Genomic DNA, 20731 nt, shown 5'->3' with positions numbered 1-20731 from the left:
CACAGATTGTAAGATCGCAGGGACTGTGTCTGCAAAATGTCTCTGTGAAGTGATATGTAAAACTAACAGCGCTATACATGAACAAACTATTACTTATTATAGTCAAGGATTCCCAAGAACCCCTATTTGTTTTCTTTTTCTCCTTTTCCCTTTCCTGACCGGTATGAGGATCAAAATATTTGTCTAGGTTTTATTGTCAGAGAGTCAACTCAGGATCTGTGTATCCTGCAAAAGTAATGTCCTTCAACATGACATTATGATGAATTCCCCTCTCCTTTTCTTTTGTTCTGTATTTCTGCTGAATAAAATGATAAGTTAAAATAAAAAAAAAGGAGCAATCTCTAAGAAGTCTATATCAATGTAACTCCTATAATGTCAGCATTTTGTTGAGCTCTAAAGAACACACCTAAACCCTTTAACCCCACAGTGCACATTCACTGATATACATATAGGAATAAACACAAAACACAGCACACCGCTCACTCAATTATTTATTATTGATATTATATCATTATTTTCAAAAATGGGTGCTACCTATGTACTGAAGTTAATAGGTTTTTTAACACATACATGAAAGGCTGACAAAGTCAATCTGTCATTCACAGAAAGTACATAATTTCATGTACAGTACTTTCTGTGAATGACATATTGACTTTGTCAGCCATTCATTTATGTGTTTAAACCTATACATATAGGCATACTGATACTGATTGAGGCACACTCACAAATACACTGACACTCAGGAGATTATTCCCGAAACTTCGATAGGGCCGAAAGCACGGAAGCTCCCATTGAAGTCAGTGGTTGTATCCGTACAATAGTGCCCTGATCAGCATAGTTTAACCCTTAGAGTGCTGGAGGGGCCATGACACCAGAGTACCCCAGTCCCATCCGACAGTCCCAATCACGTGATGAGGGCCACAGACCGATTTCCTGGGTCCCAGGACTAGAGTGATCGCGATGTCACTGATGACAGAATGATAGAGGAGTCCTCCTCTTCTGTTCCTTTTCCTGTAAAATCACGTTCTGCTCTGCCCTGATCTGCTATTATTTTTACTACAGTCTTCTGTGTCATTCGCTGCAGGCTGTGATTGAAACAACAGTAAAGACATATGTTTTCAGTCATTAAAATAGGTAGTTACTTTTTTCAATTAAAAAAACGTCATTGCTATTAATGGATTCTACCTAAAAAGGAGTGTTCCTACTCCCTGTTGCTCTTCGTACAGTATATGTGTATATCACAGATGGATACACATTGAATTGTGCCTGTGTTCTGTCTTGGTAGACACCTTTGTGTATCACAAAGTTAATTTTCACTTATAACAGAGAAAACAGGAAAAGACCACAGGAGGGAAGCCAATGAAAATCTCTTGATGAAATATTACTTTGCTGCCTTAGGTAGAATAAACTCTTAAATAAATCAAGCATTCATTTTATTTTATGTACCACTTTTAGGAACATGGTAAGACACAAAGATGATACATCAGTGTGCAGATATTTCAATTAATATTTAACATTTTAAATTGTTTCATAATATATATGTTGCAAGAAAAGACAATTGTGCAAATATATTTTGCCATGTTTTTATATCAAATTTGCAACTTAAACCTTTGAATTACGTATTGACAATTTCATACCACATTTAATCAGACAATTGTTTTAAAATTAGGACAGCACGGCATCTAGAGTAGGTCTTCATCGCTAAAAAGCGGAGATTGGTGTGGCGGAGCCTCTCTTTTCTGTTCCTAGAGCTGCTGGAGTTGTTATATCCTCATTAGCAATCTGCCGGTCTTCAAATGTAAGTGGTTTGAGAGTTGGAAGTGCTGGTAACGTTGGTTACAACACTATTATTTTCCAGGGTTTCCCAGGACATTTTGGTGCCTCTGGTAGGTCCAACAAAACATCCTCATGACTATTTGGAACATTACCATTATCCTCTGTCACTGTTGGAATATGGGGGAATAATGGAGGACCTTGTGGCCCCTGTATGGATGGAGTAGCTGATTCCCCAAGAACATGACCGGAATTCTGTGACTGTTGTGTTGTCACTAACACCTCATCTGTTTGCGAAGTTGTCTTAGGCACCTGCGGGATTTCATGCACTATAGGTTTGACTGTTACTTCTGTTTTCCTTCTGTCGGCTTCTTTAAATTCTTCAGAAGAGTCACATTTTTTATGATCATGTTTTTTGCATCCTTTGTGTTTTTTGAGTCTTTTTTCTTTTTTATCCTTTCTTCCATGCTTGTCTTCTTCTTTAGGATTAGGACCAGTAGGTCCTCTGGATTGCAATTGAGGACGGCCAGGAATGACTAGATGTTTGGGCCTTTCTAAAACCATGCGGAGAGGTGTAAGTCCCCTTGTGTAACCTGTTGACATGTACTAGAATAAGAATATGAAATACACAATTACTTTTTTATTGCACATGTATATTATGGCTATAATTATTAAAATATGAATATTTAAACAATGTATTTCACGTAGTGCCCACGGTATACATTGGAACAAATGTAAGATGAGTTCTAACCGAAATGTAACATGTCCTCTTTACAATTAAATTAAAACTGTTTTTACATCAAAGGTGCAGTCCCCACCTGCCAATCTAAATTTTTAATTGTCATTTGTTTGCTTTTTCTTTCCGATCACATACTTCTTTGTAAAATCCTTGAGTAGTTTTCTGTTTCTGTTTTGCTGGGACCCTTAAAATCGCTGCTATTTCCTTCTCTAAAAACTGCAAATGTCTCTGTTTTTTGACAATGTGACTTTAGGGATGTTGGGCCTTTCTTCCCTAAGCTTTCATATCGGCCCCTAGAAAAAAACATATTTCTTACTGTGGTTTTTATATTCTCTAAAATTGCAAAAATATTAACACATCTCCAATAAAATGCTAGAAAGCGAAACTCTCACCTTACTGCAGCTCGGGCTACATGTTACAAATTGGGAATGCACATTGAAAACATTGTTACCAAAATATAAACAATAAATGGCTTATTATAGTTTGATATCCTCATTCCTTTGCTTAGTCATATGTTTGAAAGGAACTAAAATGAACGAACAAAAGTAGGAAAATAAGGTATTTACCATAATTTCGAAGCATTGGGGAACTGAGTGGACTTTAATCGCCTTGTTTGTAACATTACATTTGACATCACAGTTGAAAGTACTCTAAAATAAAGGGAACAATGAAAATAACACGTTTTAGCTGTATGAATGGTATTTTATGCCACATGCAACATTCAAGCAATTCCCAACTCTTTATCTATATGAGTTATTGTGGCCGTATTGACTATTGCAGCTAGTGATACCTGTATACAAGTTCACTGCCAGGACAGACACACATTGTGATAGTAAAGGAGTTTTCTTCTTTGAGTTGGGAAGCAGGAGTTCTCTGGAGCCGAACCACATTATTTCCAGCTCAGTGGAATTCCTAAGCTGCTGACGGTATCTCTCTTCTTTTTTAAGGTTCTGCGGAGCTACACCAGAGGTGTGTAAACGGGGGGGCGCGGTGCTTACAAAGGTCTTGCGCTGTTCCCCACAACATTTAAATTGAATGCCGCAGGAGCGCGCAAGACCTCTATATATCCCTTACACCTTGTCTCTGGCGGCTTCTGGTGATGTGTCACTGTGGCAACGCGGAGTATAATGATGCCGGAGAAAAGTTATGGGGTGGGGTGGAGAGGGGAGAGCAGGGGAGGAGAGCAGGCAGAGCGGCACAGACTAAAAAGTTTGCTCACCTCTGAGTTAGACTACGGGTCTGGTAGAAAATGTGACAGCCGTTTCACCTTCAAACCTAACGCTTTGTCAGGGAGGAAGAGCAAAAGCAACAGGTACTTAATAAAAGTACCAATCGACCCGATGTTACCGACCATTGAAACGCTACCACCAGCATATAAAGAAGTAAAGCAAGGGATCGAAAAAACAAAGACAATACTAAAGACACAGGTGCCAATTGCCAAGTTTAAGAAATTAATCTTTGAGACCTCTACAACTACAAGAACTAAATCATACAACGGAAGATAAAATAATTGAAGCGGGATAAGAAGTACTATGAGTCAAACTCTATGTATTATTGGAAGGACTTCCGGAGAAGGCAAAGCACGTATCGCCCATGGGAAAGACCTTCGTTTACATCACACACTCACTTACCAGACCTGGATGTGAGTGACGCGACAGGAGGATCAGGCGGTCCTTTTTTAGACGACAGGTTTATACAATGATCAGTGGAGAGACCCAGATACACGGGTAGAAGACACGCAGAGAAAATAAGAAATTGAATCGCTGTTGTGCTGGGGGGAGTGCTGTTGTGCTGCAGGGGGGTTGTGTGGTATTGTGCTGGGACAGGAGTGTTTGGTGCTGTGGTATTGTGCTGTGGGGAGTGTGTTGTATTGTGGTATTGTACTGGGCGGAGTGTGTGGTATTGTGGAGATTGTGTGTGGGGGGGGGGTAGATTTGTGTGTATGCGTGAGGGGGAAGGGGGTTGAGGGAGGGAGTGTGCTGGCTAAAGAAGGGGGGAGTAAGAGAGAAAGGGGGAGAAATACATGGAGGAGTGTTAGAAGGGGGTGTAAGAGAAAGACGGGGGCCACCAGCAGGGGGGAAGGCCCCGGCTGAAACTCTAGTCCTGAGCCCCAGGAAAGCTGTTGGCTGCAATTGAAATAAGTGATATATTATTATAGTCCCAAGTACTTACACTGCTTTCACTTATCTGACACTCATCTTCCAATATCGCATAGACAGACTTAGTACAGTTGGTCTCTTTAATTGTAAATGACACATCATACATTGTTCCACCAAGCCCCTATAAGATAAGGAATGAGAGAAGAAAGATGTTGAGAAAAATATCACATTAGACTGATTTTAAGCTTGAGTTTGTAACAGGAAATCTCCTTCACAGTCTCCTAAATTGTGTTAAATTCGCTCATTTGTAGCATTTACTCTGGGAAGGAAATCTCACTCTTAGCATCTGAGGCTGCGTAGACTTTTATGAAATGAGGTCTCCGTTTCACTCACTGGAGGCCTTGCATGCCATGTAAATCTGCAGGTAATTTATAAAGTTATGTATTGTGAGCAACAGGAGCACGTTTGTGTTAAAGATGCAGCCACAAAATGTGCTGGATTTTCACATATGAAAAGGCATTCTGCACAGAAAACTTGGAAACATTTCAGTAAATGGAATCGATTTTAATTTAAATAAAAAAACTAAAAATTCGCCGCCAGTAAAGCGAAAATGTGTATTTTTTGAGAATAGAAAATATATTGTCGTGGAGGTAAAAGTCCTTAACTACAATGTTTGAGTACTGAGGAAAAGAATACTTAGAGTTTTATTTTTTTAGTAACTCTGAACTACAACTAAATAAGCAGTTAATGAGTTTTTCAATAGAAATATGAAGATCAAGATACCAAGTCAGGAAGTGCATTTATTGAGCTTTTGCCCAAAATGTACTTAATGAGTTTTACCTATACAACGATGATATATAAGTAGTGGAAACGTAGAAGGCATATCAGCTGTTTCCTTCCCATGGGTATCATTTGTCCACAACACAATGATGTATAATCCTAATTATGTTCACCCTCTGCCTTATTAAATGTAACACTTTGCTCGTGGATGTAAAGTACAAACCTTTCTCACACAATAACACCACACAGAAGGAAAGAGGTAAAATAAATACAAATACATGCTTATCATGTTTTACATAGTTACATAGTAGATGAGGTTGAAAAAAGACTTCCATCATTAAAGTTCAACCTATGCTAAATTTAGACGACAGATACTTTATCCTATATCCGTACTTACAGTAAATTGACCCAGAGGAAAGCAAACAAAAAACCCCAGTGAAATATCATCCAATGATATCTCTTAAGGGTGAAAATAAATGCTAGTTACCTCTGCAATGCTTTGTTAGTTAGCATTGGTTACATATTTTGTTGCCTTGAATAAAAATGTATAAAATAATACAAATCATCAAGTATGTCCAATAAAAAAAAAAGTAGTAAGTGGATTATATTCCATTGTGTTCGTTACATTTCGGTGCTAGGAGGGTGTGACTGATGCAATAACATGACATGGAATTAACTCTGGTCGCAGAGACAACACAGCTTTATATGAAAATGTTAATTCATGGCCAATTAGATGAATGGGTATTAACAAGTGCGAATGTCTTTTAGTGTCTGCACCCTGTGGTCAAACAGAGATTGCCTTACCTATCAAACAGAGGATGGTACTGTGTTAGCCCGTAGAATAGACAAACACAAGTAAGATAGATGTAATACCTTTAACAGCGGACTCATGGTTAACACGAGTGCAAGCTTTCAGGTTAGAAGAGAACTTAGTGGCCCTGGAAGCTTGCACTCTTTTTAAACACGAGTTAGCTGTTAAACGTATCACTTCTACCTTTCTTTTTCTTTGCCTAGTGTAGCCAGGTCACCTGTTTCCCCCTTCGTCCTCCTAGGGAGCCTCCGTGGCCAGGAGAGATGCCGGGTGCTGCCGGAGGCCAGCGGCAGACCCGACGGCCATCCCAAGGGTGGGGGCCGTTGCAGACAGCGGTGCGCTGTCTCCGCGAGCGGGCCGGTTGCCGGGGACGCGATCGGGCCGTTGCTAAGGCCGCGGTCGCGTCTCTAAGGTCCCGGCGGCCGGCGAAGAGAGCGCCGCCATTACTCCACCACTCGCGCATGCGCAGTGTAGGAGCCAGCCAGGAGAGTCGCGCGAGAGGTAGGGAAAGATTGCGGCGGCCATTAGGGGTTAGTGTAAGTACAGGGAAGGCACGCCCGCGGCCCCAATGTTATTGCAGGTGCCCAGGGACTACAATTCCCATAGTGCTTAGCGAGGGAGGCACCAGGTGCCTCATAGGAGCCAATAGGGCTGTAAGACTGCCAGGAGGAGAAGTGGATACATTTGGCGGGCTTGCAGCTACGTGGTCAGTGAGAGCAAGGAGCAGACAAGGGAAGGAGGTAGGGTACAGGAGCGAGGGACTCCCTGTACTAGGCCAGCACCCCCTTGGCCCAAGATAGCCCTGAGTCCCCCAGTAGTGTGAGTGTTTCCAGGGACAGCCCTCAGGATAGGGAACCTGTCACTTACTTTAGTTGGCAACTGGGGAACAGAAGGGAAGATAGGGACAACTGGGGGGTTTCATAGCGGTAACCAATCCGGGGAGCCATAGCCCAGGGTCCTGTTGTAAGTAAGTGGCACGAGACAGCTGGGGGGTTCATAGCGGTAACTAGTCCGGGGAGCCATAGCCCAGGGTCCGTGTTGCGAGTGGTGAGGCCACTGGGGGGGTTCATAGCGGTAACCAATCCGGGGGAGCCATTGCCCAGGGCGGCGTTGCGCGTAGTACGAGGCAACTGGGGGGGGGTTCATAGCGGTAACCAGTCCGGGGATCCATGGCCCAGGGCCCGTATTATGAGTAGGGTGGGTACAAGACCTACCTATATAGGATAGGCAACCCCGAATGCCCTAGGAGATTGACCCTTAAGCCACTTAAGGATGCTGTGCTATAGGGACGGCCTGTAGTGCAGGGTGTGTCACGTTGCTGTATCGTTAGAGAGGGACTCAGCGGATGCTGCGGTTCCAGTGACGGAGTTCGGACCCACGTTGGGGGTCCACAGAGAATATCACCAGGATAGGATCAGACGGATTCATCACGCGTCTGACCCTTTGTGAAGCGTTGCTGATCCGAGCACTGGAGTGCTCGGCAGGTATCTACAGTTCTAAGTGCACCACCAGGCCCTTAGCTTAATAGTGACTGCGCAGTCACCCATTGACTCTCTGCAAGAGTGCGGGACATTGGGTGGGGTTCTTTGGACACTGGGTGGGATCACCTAGTGTTGGGGAATCGTCCTGCGAGACGTCACGGTTAGTGTCTCCTCCTGAGAGGGACACAGGTTATGTTATGAATGTGAGGTGTCATATTACATGTTAGTAAAGTCCTTAGTTATTATACCCCATTGTGTATGTGATCATTGTGTTTGTCCTGCGAGGATCCACTCCCCCTCTGGTGGGAGCCATCGCAGGTGGAGGCGCTGCACCTATTGTAAGTGGTTGTCCATAGTATTGTAATTTCCCCCCCCCCACTCCCCTTTCCCACTCCCCTTTCCCACTCCCCTTTCCCACTCCCCTTTCCCACTCCCCTTTCCCCCTCCCCACTCCCCTTCCCCCCCCCCACTCCCCTTCCCCCCCCCACTCCCCTTCCCCCCCCCACTCCCCTTTCCCCCCCCGCTCCCCTTTCTTCCCCCCCGCTCCCCTTTCTCCCCCCCGCTCCCCTTCCCCCCCCCCGCTCCCCTTTCTCACCTTTCTCCCCCCCACCCGAAACCTTTACAACAAATACTCACCTATTGTTCCATGATTTATAAATAATACCACCTATTACGCATTTACATCCCGGGCAACGCCGGGTCTCTCAGCTAGTGTCCAATAAAAAAAAGTAGTAAGTGGATTATATTCCATTGTGTTTGTTACATTTCGGTGCTAGGAGGGTGTGACTGATGCAATAACATGACATGGAATTAACTCTGGTCACAGAGAAAACACAGCTTTATATGAAAATGTTAATTCATGGCCAATTAGATGAATGGGTATTAACAAGTGCTAATGTCTTTTAGTGTCTGCACCCTGTGGTCAAATAGAGATTGCCTTACCTACCAAACAGAGGATGGTACTGTGTTAGCCCGTAGAATAGACAAACACAAGTAAGATAGATGTAATACCTTTAACAGCGGACTCATGGTTAACACGAGTGCAAGCTTTCAGGTTAGAAGAGACCATAGTGGCCCTGGAAGCTTGCACTCTTTTTAAACACGAGTTAGCTGTTAAACGTATCACTTCTACCTTACTTTTTCTTTGTCTTATTTATCACAAATATACAATTCTTTGACATCCACCATCAAATTGTGCATACAGTATGTAGAAAAGTAGTTTATTAATGCAATCAGTTCTCATAACATATCAAAAGATAAGCGTTTCCAACCCGTACAATATTGTTTTCTAATACTACGCTTGGGGTGTAAATCCCTACTGCATTTCCATCCAAAGCTGCAGTTTCTCATAGAAACAAATTGAACAATTGTCAGTGATATGTTTAATAGATAAAATTAGGCGATTGGTTGATTGTTTTAATTAAAGAAGTAGAAATGTTAAATAATGTTTGAATGTACATTGTAATCTTACTTCTAGGTATATTTCCTTATCATACTCCCCTTTCCTAATTTACCCCCATACAAGCACACATTTAAAAAAATGCTGAACTTATCACAGCAAGAGAGCAAAGAGAACTCACAACTCCCCCCCTCCCGCGCATGTTCTGTCCTAACTGTAACTAAAAACAAAATGAAATATACAAATGATTTAAATATACTTAGACTGGAACACGTGGTATACCAACCTCTTTTTTGGCTCTTCCAACGCTAAATATGTTATAAAGGTTTGTGTGGTTATTGTCAGAATTATATTCATCAATAACTTGTCTTAACAGATCCCGCAGTTCTGGATCATTTGGGTCCACTTCAGTACGACAGAAAAGGCAAAATCCTAGAACAGCAGATGTTAGTTTGGATTATAAGCTCTTTGGGACAGTGATTCCTTCTCATTGCATAATGTTATGTTTCATGCTCTTATCTCACGTTGTACAGATATTACCTGTATTCTAAGGTCTGTGCCTTGTGCACGTGGCTATGTATATAAAAATGGAAATGGACATTTTCTGCTATAATGTTTGAAAGAAACATGTAATATCTCCCACCCCTCCATAATTGCATCTCTAGCGCTGATTAGCACTGACTTCTATGTGTTTTAAAATCTATCACCAGGACTGTTTAACAACAAGACTGACTTATGCACCCACTCAAATATAAATCGGTTATGCCATCACTGACAACTCATACAAAAACATACCCATGCACATATGGGGAGTCTAATGCTCAGGGGATCCATACTTAGGTTACTGGTGGGGCAGGATACCAGCATTGAGCCAAGCTGTGGTGTTATTGAGAATGTGCCTTCTTCTCCAGTGATGGGAATCTCTCTATAGAGCAGGATATGGGCCCTATTCACTGTAACACTAACAGTGGCTCAGGACTAGGAGAGCTTGTGGCAAAACATCATTCTACTCAATATTGTTCTTTTGCTCTGCCCCTTGTGTCTTGTAAAGAGGTGTAGCACTCATGGAAATGCTGCTCTACCTGCACCTGCAGATCTCCCTAAATGGTGGGATGTATGGGGGGATCTGCGTGGGGTCTTGTCACTTACTGTATGTCTTTAGACGAGGACAGAAGGTTATATTTTCTGTACTCTCACTGTCTCTTACCTGTATCCGTTTTGCAGATTTGAGAAATGACTTGAATGAAATGATTAGGACCTATGTAGGCTGTAGTTTCACAGTTACCAGAAATCTAAATAAATAAATGTAATAGATTTGTAATCTGCAGCCAGAACTCCCAAAAACACATCAAATAAAGTACATGTTTGAAGTCAACTAAATTGTACAACCTTTTATTTCAGCTGTTTTGTGTCTAAATGGGACAAACTTGTTAAAAGGTAAAAAAATATATTTTTTAAAAAGCAAATTTACATTATTCTTTACTGACTTCATCTTCAGGTAATTGGGATGTGCATGAAGTTAGCAAATAATTGTGTAAAATGTACACTAGTATACACATATATCTAGCTATATTAAGTTTAAACTGATGCACAAGATTCTGGGCTCTGCTAAGCAATATCTGCATGTTAATGCTTTGCAGGGTCGCCAACAGAAGGCGAGAGATGGGACAACTGCCATGGGATCTCCCCTTCTACAGCGTCCGGTCATGGCAACGCGACGTCAAATGGCTCCGCGTTACCATGGCAACATGACATCACATGGCTTAGCAAGGTAACGTGGCGCCACGTTGCCATGACAATGTGACCCTGCATGGCGTTGCGACATCATGTGTCGCTGCAACGTCTTCAGGGCATATACTGTGGGTCATTTATCAGTCTTCCAGTTGTATTTTTTTGATAAACCATTTTGATAAATTACTTTCATTGGCCGTTTAATATGCCGGTGAAAAAATTAAGTGTTATCAAAAAGGCGCTTAAACCAAACTAAGTGCAATTCGTATAATAAGGAAAAAAAAGTACCAAGGGACACTAGGGATTAACCAGTGCAAATAAATCATAAAAATACAATCAATTTGCAAAAAGTTCTGTGATGTGTAATCAAATTCAAGTGATAGTTGCAGCTCAAGCCCTTTTGTGGATTGTCTCTAACAGTGTATAGATTCGATCTTCAGAATCCAGCAGGGTGTGTACTCACATATTCCCCTTCCTTTTATGCATATCCAAAATCAGTGGCAAATGCTGTATCCCTATACGTCCTGGTGGGTGGTGACCACTCCTCTCCTCAGCTGTGCTCGCGTCTCTCGTCTCTCGTCTAAGCTCGTCTTGGCTCCCGCACTTCCGGGTTGGATTCCCGGATGATTGACACGGGAACAAGTAACACTGTGTGCGGCGTCCTACACAGTGAAGGCGGTTTCCACTCAAGGCATTTCACCGGCTCACCGGTTTCATCAGGAGACATGTGAGTACACACCCTGCTGGATTCTGAAGACTGAGTCGTTATACTGATAGAGACATATTGCACTATTGTGTGTTTTTCTTGTATTTTTTCATGTATATCGGCGCTCCCCAAGATCTTGACTGCCGATTAAAGCTGCAGTTTTTAAAATGTTTATTTTTTTTCCTTTCAATATGTGTATTAATACAATCTGCACACTGACAAGTGATTAGCTAAGTTGCAGATCGATCCATTTCCTTGTAATCGATCGCTTTGCTCTGGGTTATTTAATTCAGTTATTGCTGCAGAACAGCTTTGCCACAATGCAAAATTCTGTGTGCAAGATCATGTGACCAGGCAGTCACTAGATACAATTGGTGCACTGCTAGACAGAGGGCAGGGCTCAAGAGTCTCACAAGGGGAAGGGGGTGTGACTTTGTAAATGGTTTCTATAGAAACAAAAATGCTTGCTACATTAGAATAGATAAAAAATGTACACACCATATATATAAGCATATAAGTTTCACAGAGGAGTGCTACTGAGCATGGCAATATATATATTTAAAACCAGAGACATAACATAAAACACAGACAAAGCTCAGTGCACATCCTGAAAAACTTATACACGGTACATTGCCTAAATATACATGTATAAATAACTAATAAATAAAATGGTCTTTTAGTTTAACATTTTGGCCAAATTGTTGTAAGCCCTTGAGCCAACTGCACGGCAAACCACGTTCAAGGGTCCCTAACACTAATATAGATTCTTAATAACCTGTGCATTGCCAGGAAGAATGATTTATAATAAATCTGTCAAAATTAGTTTCAAAAGTTCTAAGTCTGATTGAAGCTTTTATTAACCTGTACATTACCAGGAAAAGCACTCTGTAATAGATTTGTCACAATCACACTGCAAGCAAGTTCCCCTGATAGTGGGCGATGCCATGGAGTGAGCTTTTAACCATTTAAATGTGGGAGGGAGTGAGCTTCAATTAGGTAGGAGGTTGCCACCCTCCAATCAGCTAAGACAATACGAGCTTGTAGGTGTGTTCTGTATGTTTTATAATTCTTGTTCAACTAATCTTAGCTGATTGGAGGGTGGCAACCTCCTACCTAATTGAAGCTCACTCCCTCCCACATTTAAATGGTTAAAAGCTCACTCCATGGCATCTCCCACTATCAGGGGAACTTGCTTGCAGTGTGATTGTGACAAATCTATTACAGAGTGCTTTTCCTGGTAATGTACAGGTTAATAAAAGCTTCAATCAGACTTAGAACTTTTGCAACTCATTTTGACAGATTTATTATAAATCATTCTTCCTGGCAATGCACAGGTTATTAAGAATCTATATTAGTGTTAGGGACCCTTGAACGTGGTCTGCCGTGCAGTTGGCTCAAGGGCTTACAACAATGTGGCCAAAATGTTAAACTAAAAGACCATTTTATTTATTAGTTATTTATACATGTATATTTAGGCACTGTACCATGTATAAGTTTTTCAGGATCTGCACTGAGCTTTGTCTGTGTTTTATGTTATGTCTCTGGTTTTAAATAGATAAAAAATGTCTTTAAAAATTGTTTCAAAAAAAGGATTTTCTCGTAGTACAGTACTGATTTATTAAAAAAAAACAAAAAACATGTAGGATATTGCTTTAACTGCAGCTTTAATATGCTGAGGGGTAGCTTTCATTTTTAGCAAAACATCAAGAGAAACAGACTTTATATGTTGCTCATACATTGATAACCGTTTGGAATATGTGTTAGGCTGCGGCCAGCATGGGGAGACGAGCGCTCATGCTCACGAGGCGTGATGTCAGCGTCGGCCCGAGCAGGAGCGATTCGCTGTCCTGCTCACTGCGTGCTCGAGCGAGGGGGAGGGAGGGGGCGTACCACAGACGGGAGGGTGGCGTGTCAGAATGGAGTGGGGCGTGATGTCACATCCTCAGCTCCATCAGATTGGTTGTTGTGACTGCGGTGCTCTCATTGGCCCTTACCTGGTAATGTAACGCGCCATAGCTCCGGGAAAACAAATAACTGTCTCTCCGAGCACCGGTCCGGCCTGAGCACACCTGCATGCGCGCACCAAGCTTGCATCAATTAAAAGGTATTTGAATGCGCCGAGCGTGAGCACGCACGCGTGCGTCTCCTCACCCTGGACGCAGCTATAGGATTTTCAAGATGGGAGCTTTTAACCATAAAAGCTTTTTAAAGACATTGGTATAGGGCAGGGGAGCGCAAGGTTTTGGAGCTGCGCACCCCCGCCCCACTGTGCGACAGCCCCAGCTCTCGTGCCACCACTTCTGTGACCTGGCGTCAAATGACACCGCGGGTCATGTGACGTCACATCATGTGACCCTGCAGTGGCATTTGACAACGCGTTACCATGGCGACGTGCACGTCACATGACCCCACAGCGTCATTTGATGCAGCGTTGCCATGGCGATGCTTCCAGAAGGCTACAGAACCCCGGTAAGTTGAGGTTGCAGAGGCCTCGTGAAGACCCCCAGCATTTAGCTTAAATGCCTCAGGGAAGAGCGTGGGGCCTCTGCAACCGCCGCCCCCCCCCCAACAAAATCTCGCGTCCCCCAGTTTGCGCACCCCTCCTATAGGGAATCCTAATATCACAACACATAACAAAGAGAGCACTTACCCCATTTGTATCAATCTTGCATTGTGGTGTAAGGTCAGGTACTTCACTTTTCGAACAGTTTGTTTGTCTGACGGTATATACCATTTTATAATTCCATCCACTCACCACCTGGAACACAATGAAGAATGTGAGTTTTGCTGGGATAGTCCTTTAACTAAATGTATTGTGTGTGGAGTATACTGTATGCATTACATGTTGCAAATGGAGCATTGCTTCAGAAACAGGTGCAAATTGCATCATTTTGACATTGTTTCACTTTGCATTAATGTATTAAGTTTTCTTTGCTCCATTTGTGCCAGTGAGTGTTTTGGGAATTGGCCATAGGAGGAGTTAAGGGGGATATAGTCAGTGCCATAACAGAGATGTATTCAAATGTGCTCCTATAACCGATGCAGTGTTATTTTATTTTTGCATTAAATTGAGGTAGACCAAAATGTTTGGTCCATCTTGATATACAGTACATGCCCCTGTGACTTGTGGCATATGGTAGCAAATCCCTGCTATCAGATGTACAGACCTGCCTAGAGGCATTCTTCATCTCCTCAAGGTCAAAGTGGAAGGGATGAGAACCTATCCAGGTCATGGTTTCGATGGCATTTTTCACGATGCGCAACAACTCCACACTGTTGATATCTATGGGTTTCCAGCATCCACGACACGGATAGTAACTATAAGTCAGAGGAACTAATACTGAAAATAGGGCAAAGATAGTGCAGGACACATCATCAGTACTCAAGGGTTACAGCTTTTCAGGGCATTAAAGATTAAATGCATGTGCAACTTGAGCTGACACCTCTTAAACAAACCTGAATAATTATGTATAATTTATTGATTATGGATACCACGTGTAACACTAAGTGAAATAGTGCAGATAGCTACTGGGATACGAACATTGTGTACAGTTCAATAACCCTATTCTCATTGAGAAATGTCAAACTGCAGCACTTTTTTTTAACTTAATACATGAATCTTAAGGTTTGGCTATACAGTACTGTACTATAACCAGAAAAAAGATTTATGGCATCATTAAAAACACTCTTTATATGTCCTGATTTACATACTTGCAATATAGCTACAGTTCTGAAAAATAACATCATTGATCTTCAGCTCTTTATTGATTAGAACATGTGCTGAGCACGCACCGGTCTCCTGGGCAAACAGAAAAAGAGGAGGTCAGACTTGCAAAATGGGTAAGGGTCATAATGAATAGCTGAAAGTAGTATCCTCGCCTTTATCATTTGTTTATAATTACAGGATAGGAACCGATTCTCTATAGCTAAACAGTGCTTTGCAGCGCACTAAAAAAATAACATGCCTACAGAAACATATCTCATTTGCATTTTGTGATAAGAATTGATTGTCATTGGAAAATAAAATTAATTAAGTAGTTATTAGTAGAAAGTAATTAACCAGGACTTACTGCTTCTGATCGCTTGTAGTCACATTCTTGCCACAGTTTGCCACTTTTCACTGCACAGGAACTCTCGTATATCTCATACTTGACAAAATAATGCGTTCCACCGTCATTTTCAGGCTGGTTAGAAAGTGAAAATCTTGCTGTTCAATAGCTCAGTTATTCTGCAGCTGTAAATGTGCAGTAAGGGATTCCTTCTTCTAAAGCCTTAGGGCTGTTCTATACAGCATGCGGCCGTGCGTTCCTATGCGAACGCGCGTGCACGTGCCACATGCTTTTCATGTATATAGAGCCGAGAGCTGCAGGTTAGTGTATATGTGTGTATGTGTGTGTATGTGTGTGTATGTGTGAGTGTATGTGTGTGCATGGGTTGTGTTAGTGAAAGTAAGTCATAGATAGATTTTTTTAAAGAAAAAAAAAAGTTTAATAAATATTTTTTGTTTTTGTTTTACAATCCTTGACCCACGCACACACACACTGACACACACACACACACACACACACACACACACACACACACACACACACACACACACACACACACACACACACACACACACACACACACACACACACACACACTGACACACACACACACACACACACACACACACACACACACACACACACACACACACACACACACTGACACACACACACACACACACACTGACACACACACGCACGCACGCACGCACGCACGCACACACACACACACACACACTGACACACACACACACACACACACACACACACACTGACACACTGACACACACACACACACACACACACACACACACACACACACACACACACACACACACACACACACACACACACTGACACACTGACACACACACACACACACACACACACACACACACACATCCACGCATACATACACACACACACATATCCACGCATACATACACACATACACACATATATACATACATTTGAGTGAAGGTAGCGGCGCGAAAAGATGAATTTCTTCATCTTTGCCGCTGTCTGTTGGCTCCCCTCTTCCTGCCGTGCGCGCGCGTGGCCCTTCTATAGAAAGGCTGACTGACGTCGGCCAACTGAAAGTCCGCGCGCGCGCACGGCGTAGTGCGCGCACGGCACTATAGAACGTGCTTAGGTGCAGATATAGCACAATTCTAATATTCACGTCAAGTATCTCCTCCGTACAACACAAGCTGGCGCAGTTATGGTAAAAGAGGCGCTATACTGACACTAAAGGGTTATTCATTAAACTGCGATAGTGCCGATCGGGGCACTAGGGCATGGAAGATCCCTTGGAAATATTGCCCAGATTGGCACTATCACAGTTAAATGAATAATTCCCTAAGAGACAGCAATGTAAGAATGTGTCACTAACATTCGTTCACTGAGGATGTTCAATATATCGGGTCAAAAAACAATGTTTTTAAACAACTTTTTAGTTGTAATTGGTTATTAGAAACATGAAAATAACAGTTGTACTTATTTCCAGGGCTTTTTTGTGATAGTACAGTACCTACCATCACCTTTTTTTCTTACCTGCTCCTCATCTCCGGCATCTTCTGGTTTTGACGAAGATTCGCCACAACTACGCAGTATCAACTGATGTTGTGATATCACATAGCGCCGCATTGCCATGACGTGACAGCGTCATGACATCACGACAACTCGACGACGCGCGAGGAGCAGGAGAAGGTAAGAGGCCCGCGCTTTCCCCTGCAGCCGGACACTGGCACCTAGCTTTCTTAAAAAAAAACCCACTGCTTATTTCTATCTTCTGATTAATGAGTGGGTATCACTTGCTGTCGGGATGCGGGGCGCAGGCAGATCAGCTTCTCTTATGTTTATCTGTCTGACGAATGATGGCATCAGAATTACTGTGCAAAGAAAAGATTTAGCTGAGCTGATAATTTACCTGGGGCTTTGAGGACTGGCATACACTCTTATCACCAAAATACATCAGATATGCCTTGTAAAAAAACGTCCAAATTATTTAATTAATGAAAAAAAGTATTTCTGATTTAAAAAAATTAAATAATGGTGTCATTCCCCTGTAGTCGCCGACCAGAAAACTGCTTGTGAAAAATGTAACAGTGCAATTGGCTTCCACAAGCAAATCGAAACTAACTAATATTTTGATGCTTTCAAAAATAATGTATTCATTACAATTTGCATTTCTTAGGTGCCTCTGTTAGATCCCCAAAGAGTTGTTTAAGGAATCTGTATATATTCAAAACAGAAGAACTTTCATAAAATGTACACAACACCTCTAGGACGCCATCACATACTATAAGTGCTCCTGCATTTCGTGGCTGAATATAACTGTTATGGATTTCTGCCTACAAGACATGTCAGAGGTAGAGATGGACAAATTTTGGGGGCGGATTTGGATCTGCAGTGGATCGGACGGTTCCTTTGGTCTGCGGTTTTCAGCAGATCAATATCAAAAAAGGCGATTCGCATTTTGTGGATTTTTTATTATAATTCCCAATACACTATGTGAATTCTGCAACCGTGGATGGATTTGAACAATCCAATCTGTGGGTTCGGCAATCCGCCAACGGATTGCGGAATCTGAGGATTGGATTCTACCAATTTGTCCACGATTGTATCCTATGGGTTTTTTTGAGGAATCCGTGTGTAACAGGGGAGTAATCCCTGTTCAAGTAATGTGCCTTTAATCTAGCAGTGTGGGGGTTAACTGCTGGTAGTCAATTAATAAACACCACCTGCCTGATTTAGATTGCTTACAAAAGCCTGTTGAGACAGGAAGTGACTCCTTAGCTCACTTGTGAGCTGACCTTTGGAGACACAACATGCCTTGAGCTCTGCCAGAAGACACAGCAGAGCTGATGTCAAGACACAGGGAAAACTACAAAACCTGAAGCTGACACACCCTGAGTGAAGGGAGCTGAACCAGGAACTGAGAAGATTTTCCCTCCAAGAAACAGATACGACTTTCATAATTAAGAGACTGCTTATACCTGCTTATTTCATGCTATATGTTTGGGGCTGGGAGAAAGGCTTAACTAATGGAGATGTGAATTAATTGCATAGGATTTCACTAGAAATACTCCCAAGTGAATAGAAGCTTTGTTCCCCCCCGCCCCTGTGTTTGGATGATTTCCTGATGAAAAGGAAAAGGCACAATAAAGCCTTATTATAATTTCACCTTATACACTGGCGACACACTTTATTCGAGCTTGGCTAGTCCCACGAATTCGGGTATACCCGGGTGTATTGAGGTTTGTGACTGTTTTCTGCCCGAGTGCATTGAGTTATTTTCCAAGCAGGGATTGAAGCATTTTATTCCCGCTGGCTGCAATACTGCACAGTATATATATATATACTGCATTACAATTCATGAATTTATGCCATCTGGTAGACACGCGAAGCATTGCAGCCTATTAAATCCTAATCATTATCATTTAACAGATCAGCCGCCCATCAGCCAGGCATGAACCCAGGCTGGGAAGGCAAATGCAACGGGGCTTGTCAGAGGTGAGGAGTGGCGCATTCCAGGTATCTGCCAGGTACATACCGGGTATTTGCTCGAATAAAGTGTGTCGGTGCAGTAAAAGCCTCCAATTGTGTACCTCTGTGAACGTCCGTCTACACCGTGGATTGAAACCGACCAAATCCGTTTCAGATTTTACACCGTGAAAATGGATTTTGGGTTGAAAAGGCAAAAAAATCTGGGAAATGGATTTGGGCGGATTCGCCCATCTCTAGTCAGAGGTACAGGAAGACAGCCATGTGAAATCTTTATGGATTCAAACAGCAAGCATGTAAAAGGTATCCATCGGGAAGATGCAGTGAACACGGTAACAATAAGAGAATAGATTCAAATGGAAAAGAGAGCAATATATATAATGACCTCTGGCCCGGCACATAACATGAGCATATGTCAGAAAGTGTCAGTCCTGAATACTACAGTATGTAAGTAACAACCTTTGTTTAATAATGAGAAGCTGTACGACCTCCACATGAAAAGAGGTCACCACGTACTGTATGTTGTATTTCTTTTGACCACAGAAGCTGTATTTTAATATAGAATGTATCTTTATATCTACAAGTACCAGAGTGTAACATATTGAAATTGCATCCACAGACAGGAGCCCAGTGAGACAGATGTAGGTTACAGATTGATGCCTTTTGTTTGGATTCCTAAATTAAAGCTAATGTTATTACAAGATATGGAAAGGTTTCTATTTTAGTTATCTTAGTAATAAAAACTTTCTGTATACCCCTTACTTTGCTTTCTATAACACTTATGAGATTTTTGACCACTGAGGTTATGTACTATTTTCCCCTTTCTACCAGAATAATTTCCCTAACCCCAATACAAACAATAGGAATTAAGACATCTCCCTCATGTTTGCTTGTACATGTTGGACAATGAGCTCAGCCATAGACTAACATTATCACAAACATCATTTTCACCTACCCTTGTCCTGGCTTCTGTGATCCTGTGCAGAATAAACTGGTTGTCATCTTGTTTTTCATCATTGTAATGCCTCAACGCAACGTCCACTGCGTCAAAAATGTCTTGGCCATCGCAGTCTGCATCGAAGGTTAAAGCTTGGTTTGCAGCACCCAAGATAAATTGGGAGCAAAGCAGCAAGACGACCGTAAGCCACATTGCAACTAAGAATCCCCTGGAATAGTGGGGACTGCTCAGGAGAATGTGAATGTGCAAATATCAGACAACAGTAAGGATGAGTTAGAAAGCAAACATGTTTGTTTGGGCAGAGAAAGGTCAAGAGACTCTGATGACAGATGTTACACAATGTCAGCAAAGCAAACAGACCAGGTTTATCCAAATGGACTTTAGGTAAAGTGTAATCCTTGAATGTTGTCCCCCGTTACTTCATATGGCAAGAAAGAATAAATATTGAAATGTTAAGAGCATACTGACTAATAATGGAGGAACTCCTGTCAGAGGCACGTGGAAGAGAAAAGAGGAAGATCTATTTATCTCCATTGACTTGCATTGGCTAAAGGGAACATTTATCAGGGTGAATGTGGCAAAATTATATACTTTTCCCGTACATACACGCAAGTCCATTACTAAATAAATAGCATGTAGTGTCTGTACTGTGTATTTTATTGCTAATAGTGAGAACTGCTTTTAATGAAAAGGTTGAT

General features: G+C 42.1%; 1 protein-coding gene and 1 long non-coding RNA gene across 4 annotated transcripts in view; one reads left to right on the top strand and one right to left on the bottom strand.

The window, feature by feature from the left end:
* The window catches only part of LOC142466038 (uncharacterized), a 183049-nt gene that overhangs the window by 61349 nt on the left and 100969 nt on the right, over nucleotides 1–20731 (top strand). The gene's annotated exons all lie outside the window — the stretch shown is intronic.
* LOC142466030 (kininogen-1-like) lies at nucleotides 1417–20285 on the bottom strand. 3 transcript variants are annotated; one of them, XM_075570651.1, is made up of 10 exons: nucleotides 20031–20285; nucleotides 15590–15703; nucleotides 15231–15318; nucleotides 14687–14859; nucleotides 14170–14277; nucleotides 10290–10374; nucleotides 9369–9514; nucleotides 4685–4792; nucleotides 3079–3162; nucleotides 1417–2379 (listed from the first exon to the last, which is right to left on the bottom strand). In XM_075570651.1, the coding sequence occupies exons 1-10, from the start codon at nucleotides 20223–20225 to the stop codon at nucleotides 1837–1839; spliced, it is 1644 nt and encodes a 547-aa protein (XP_075426766.1). In that variant the 5' UTR covers nucleotides 20226–20285; the 3' UTR covers nucleotides 1417–1836. The 3 variants fall into 3 exon arrangements, with proteins under 3 accessions (XP_075426766.1, XP_075426767.1, XP_075426768.1); XM_075570652.1 differs by having other exon boundaries at nucleotides 2142–2366; XM_075570653.1 differs by lacking the exon at nucleotides 1417–2379 and adding an exon at nucleotides 2424–2805.

Source organism: Ascaphus truei, chromosome 14 (genome assembly GCF_040206685.1).
Source record: "Ascaphus truei isolate aAscTru1 chromosome 14, aAscTru1.hap1, whole genome shotgun sequence".
In the NCBI taxonomy this organism is placed as follows: Eukaryota; Metazoa; Chordata; class Amphibia; order Anura; family Ascaphidae; genus Ascaphus; species Ascaphus truei.
Note: the sequence above shows the minus strand (reverse complement) of the source record. Positions and strands in the feature narration are given on the sequence as shown.

Coding starts and splice junctions, on each gene's coding strand:
- LOC142466030 (XM_075570651.1), bottom strand. CDS start 20,225: ATGTGGCTTACGGTCGTCTTGCTGCTTTGCTCCCAATTTATCTTGGGT. Junction 15,319..15,589: donor ACTACAAGCGATCAGAAGCA/GTAAGTCCTGGT, acceptor CTGTTTGCCCAG/GAGACCGGTGCGTGCTCAGC. Junction 3,163..4,684: donor GTCAGATAAGTGAAAGCAGT/GTAAGTACTTGG, acceptor CCTTTATTTTAG/AGTACTTTCAACTGTGATGT.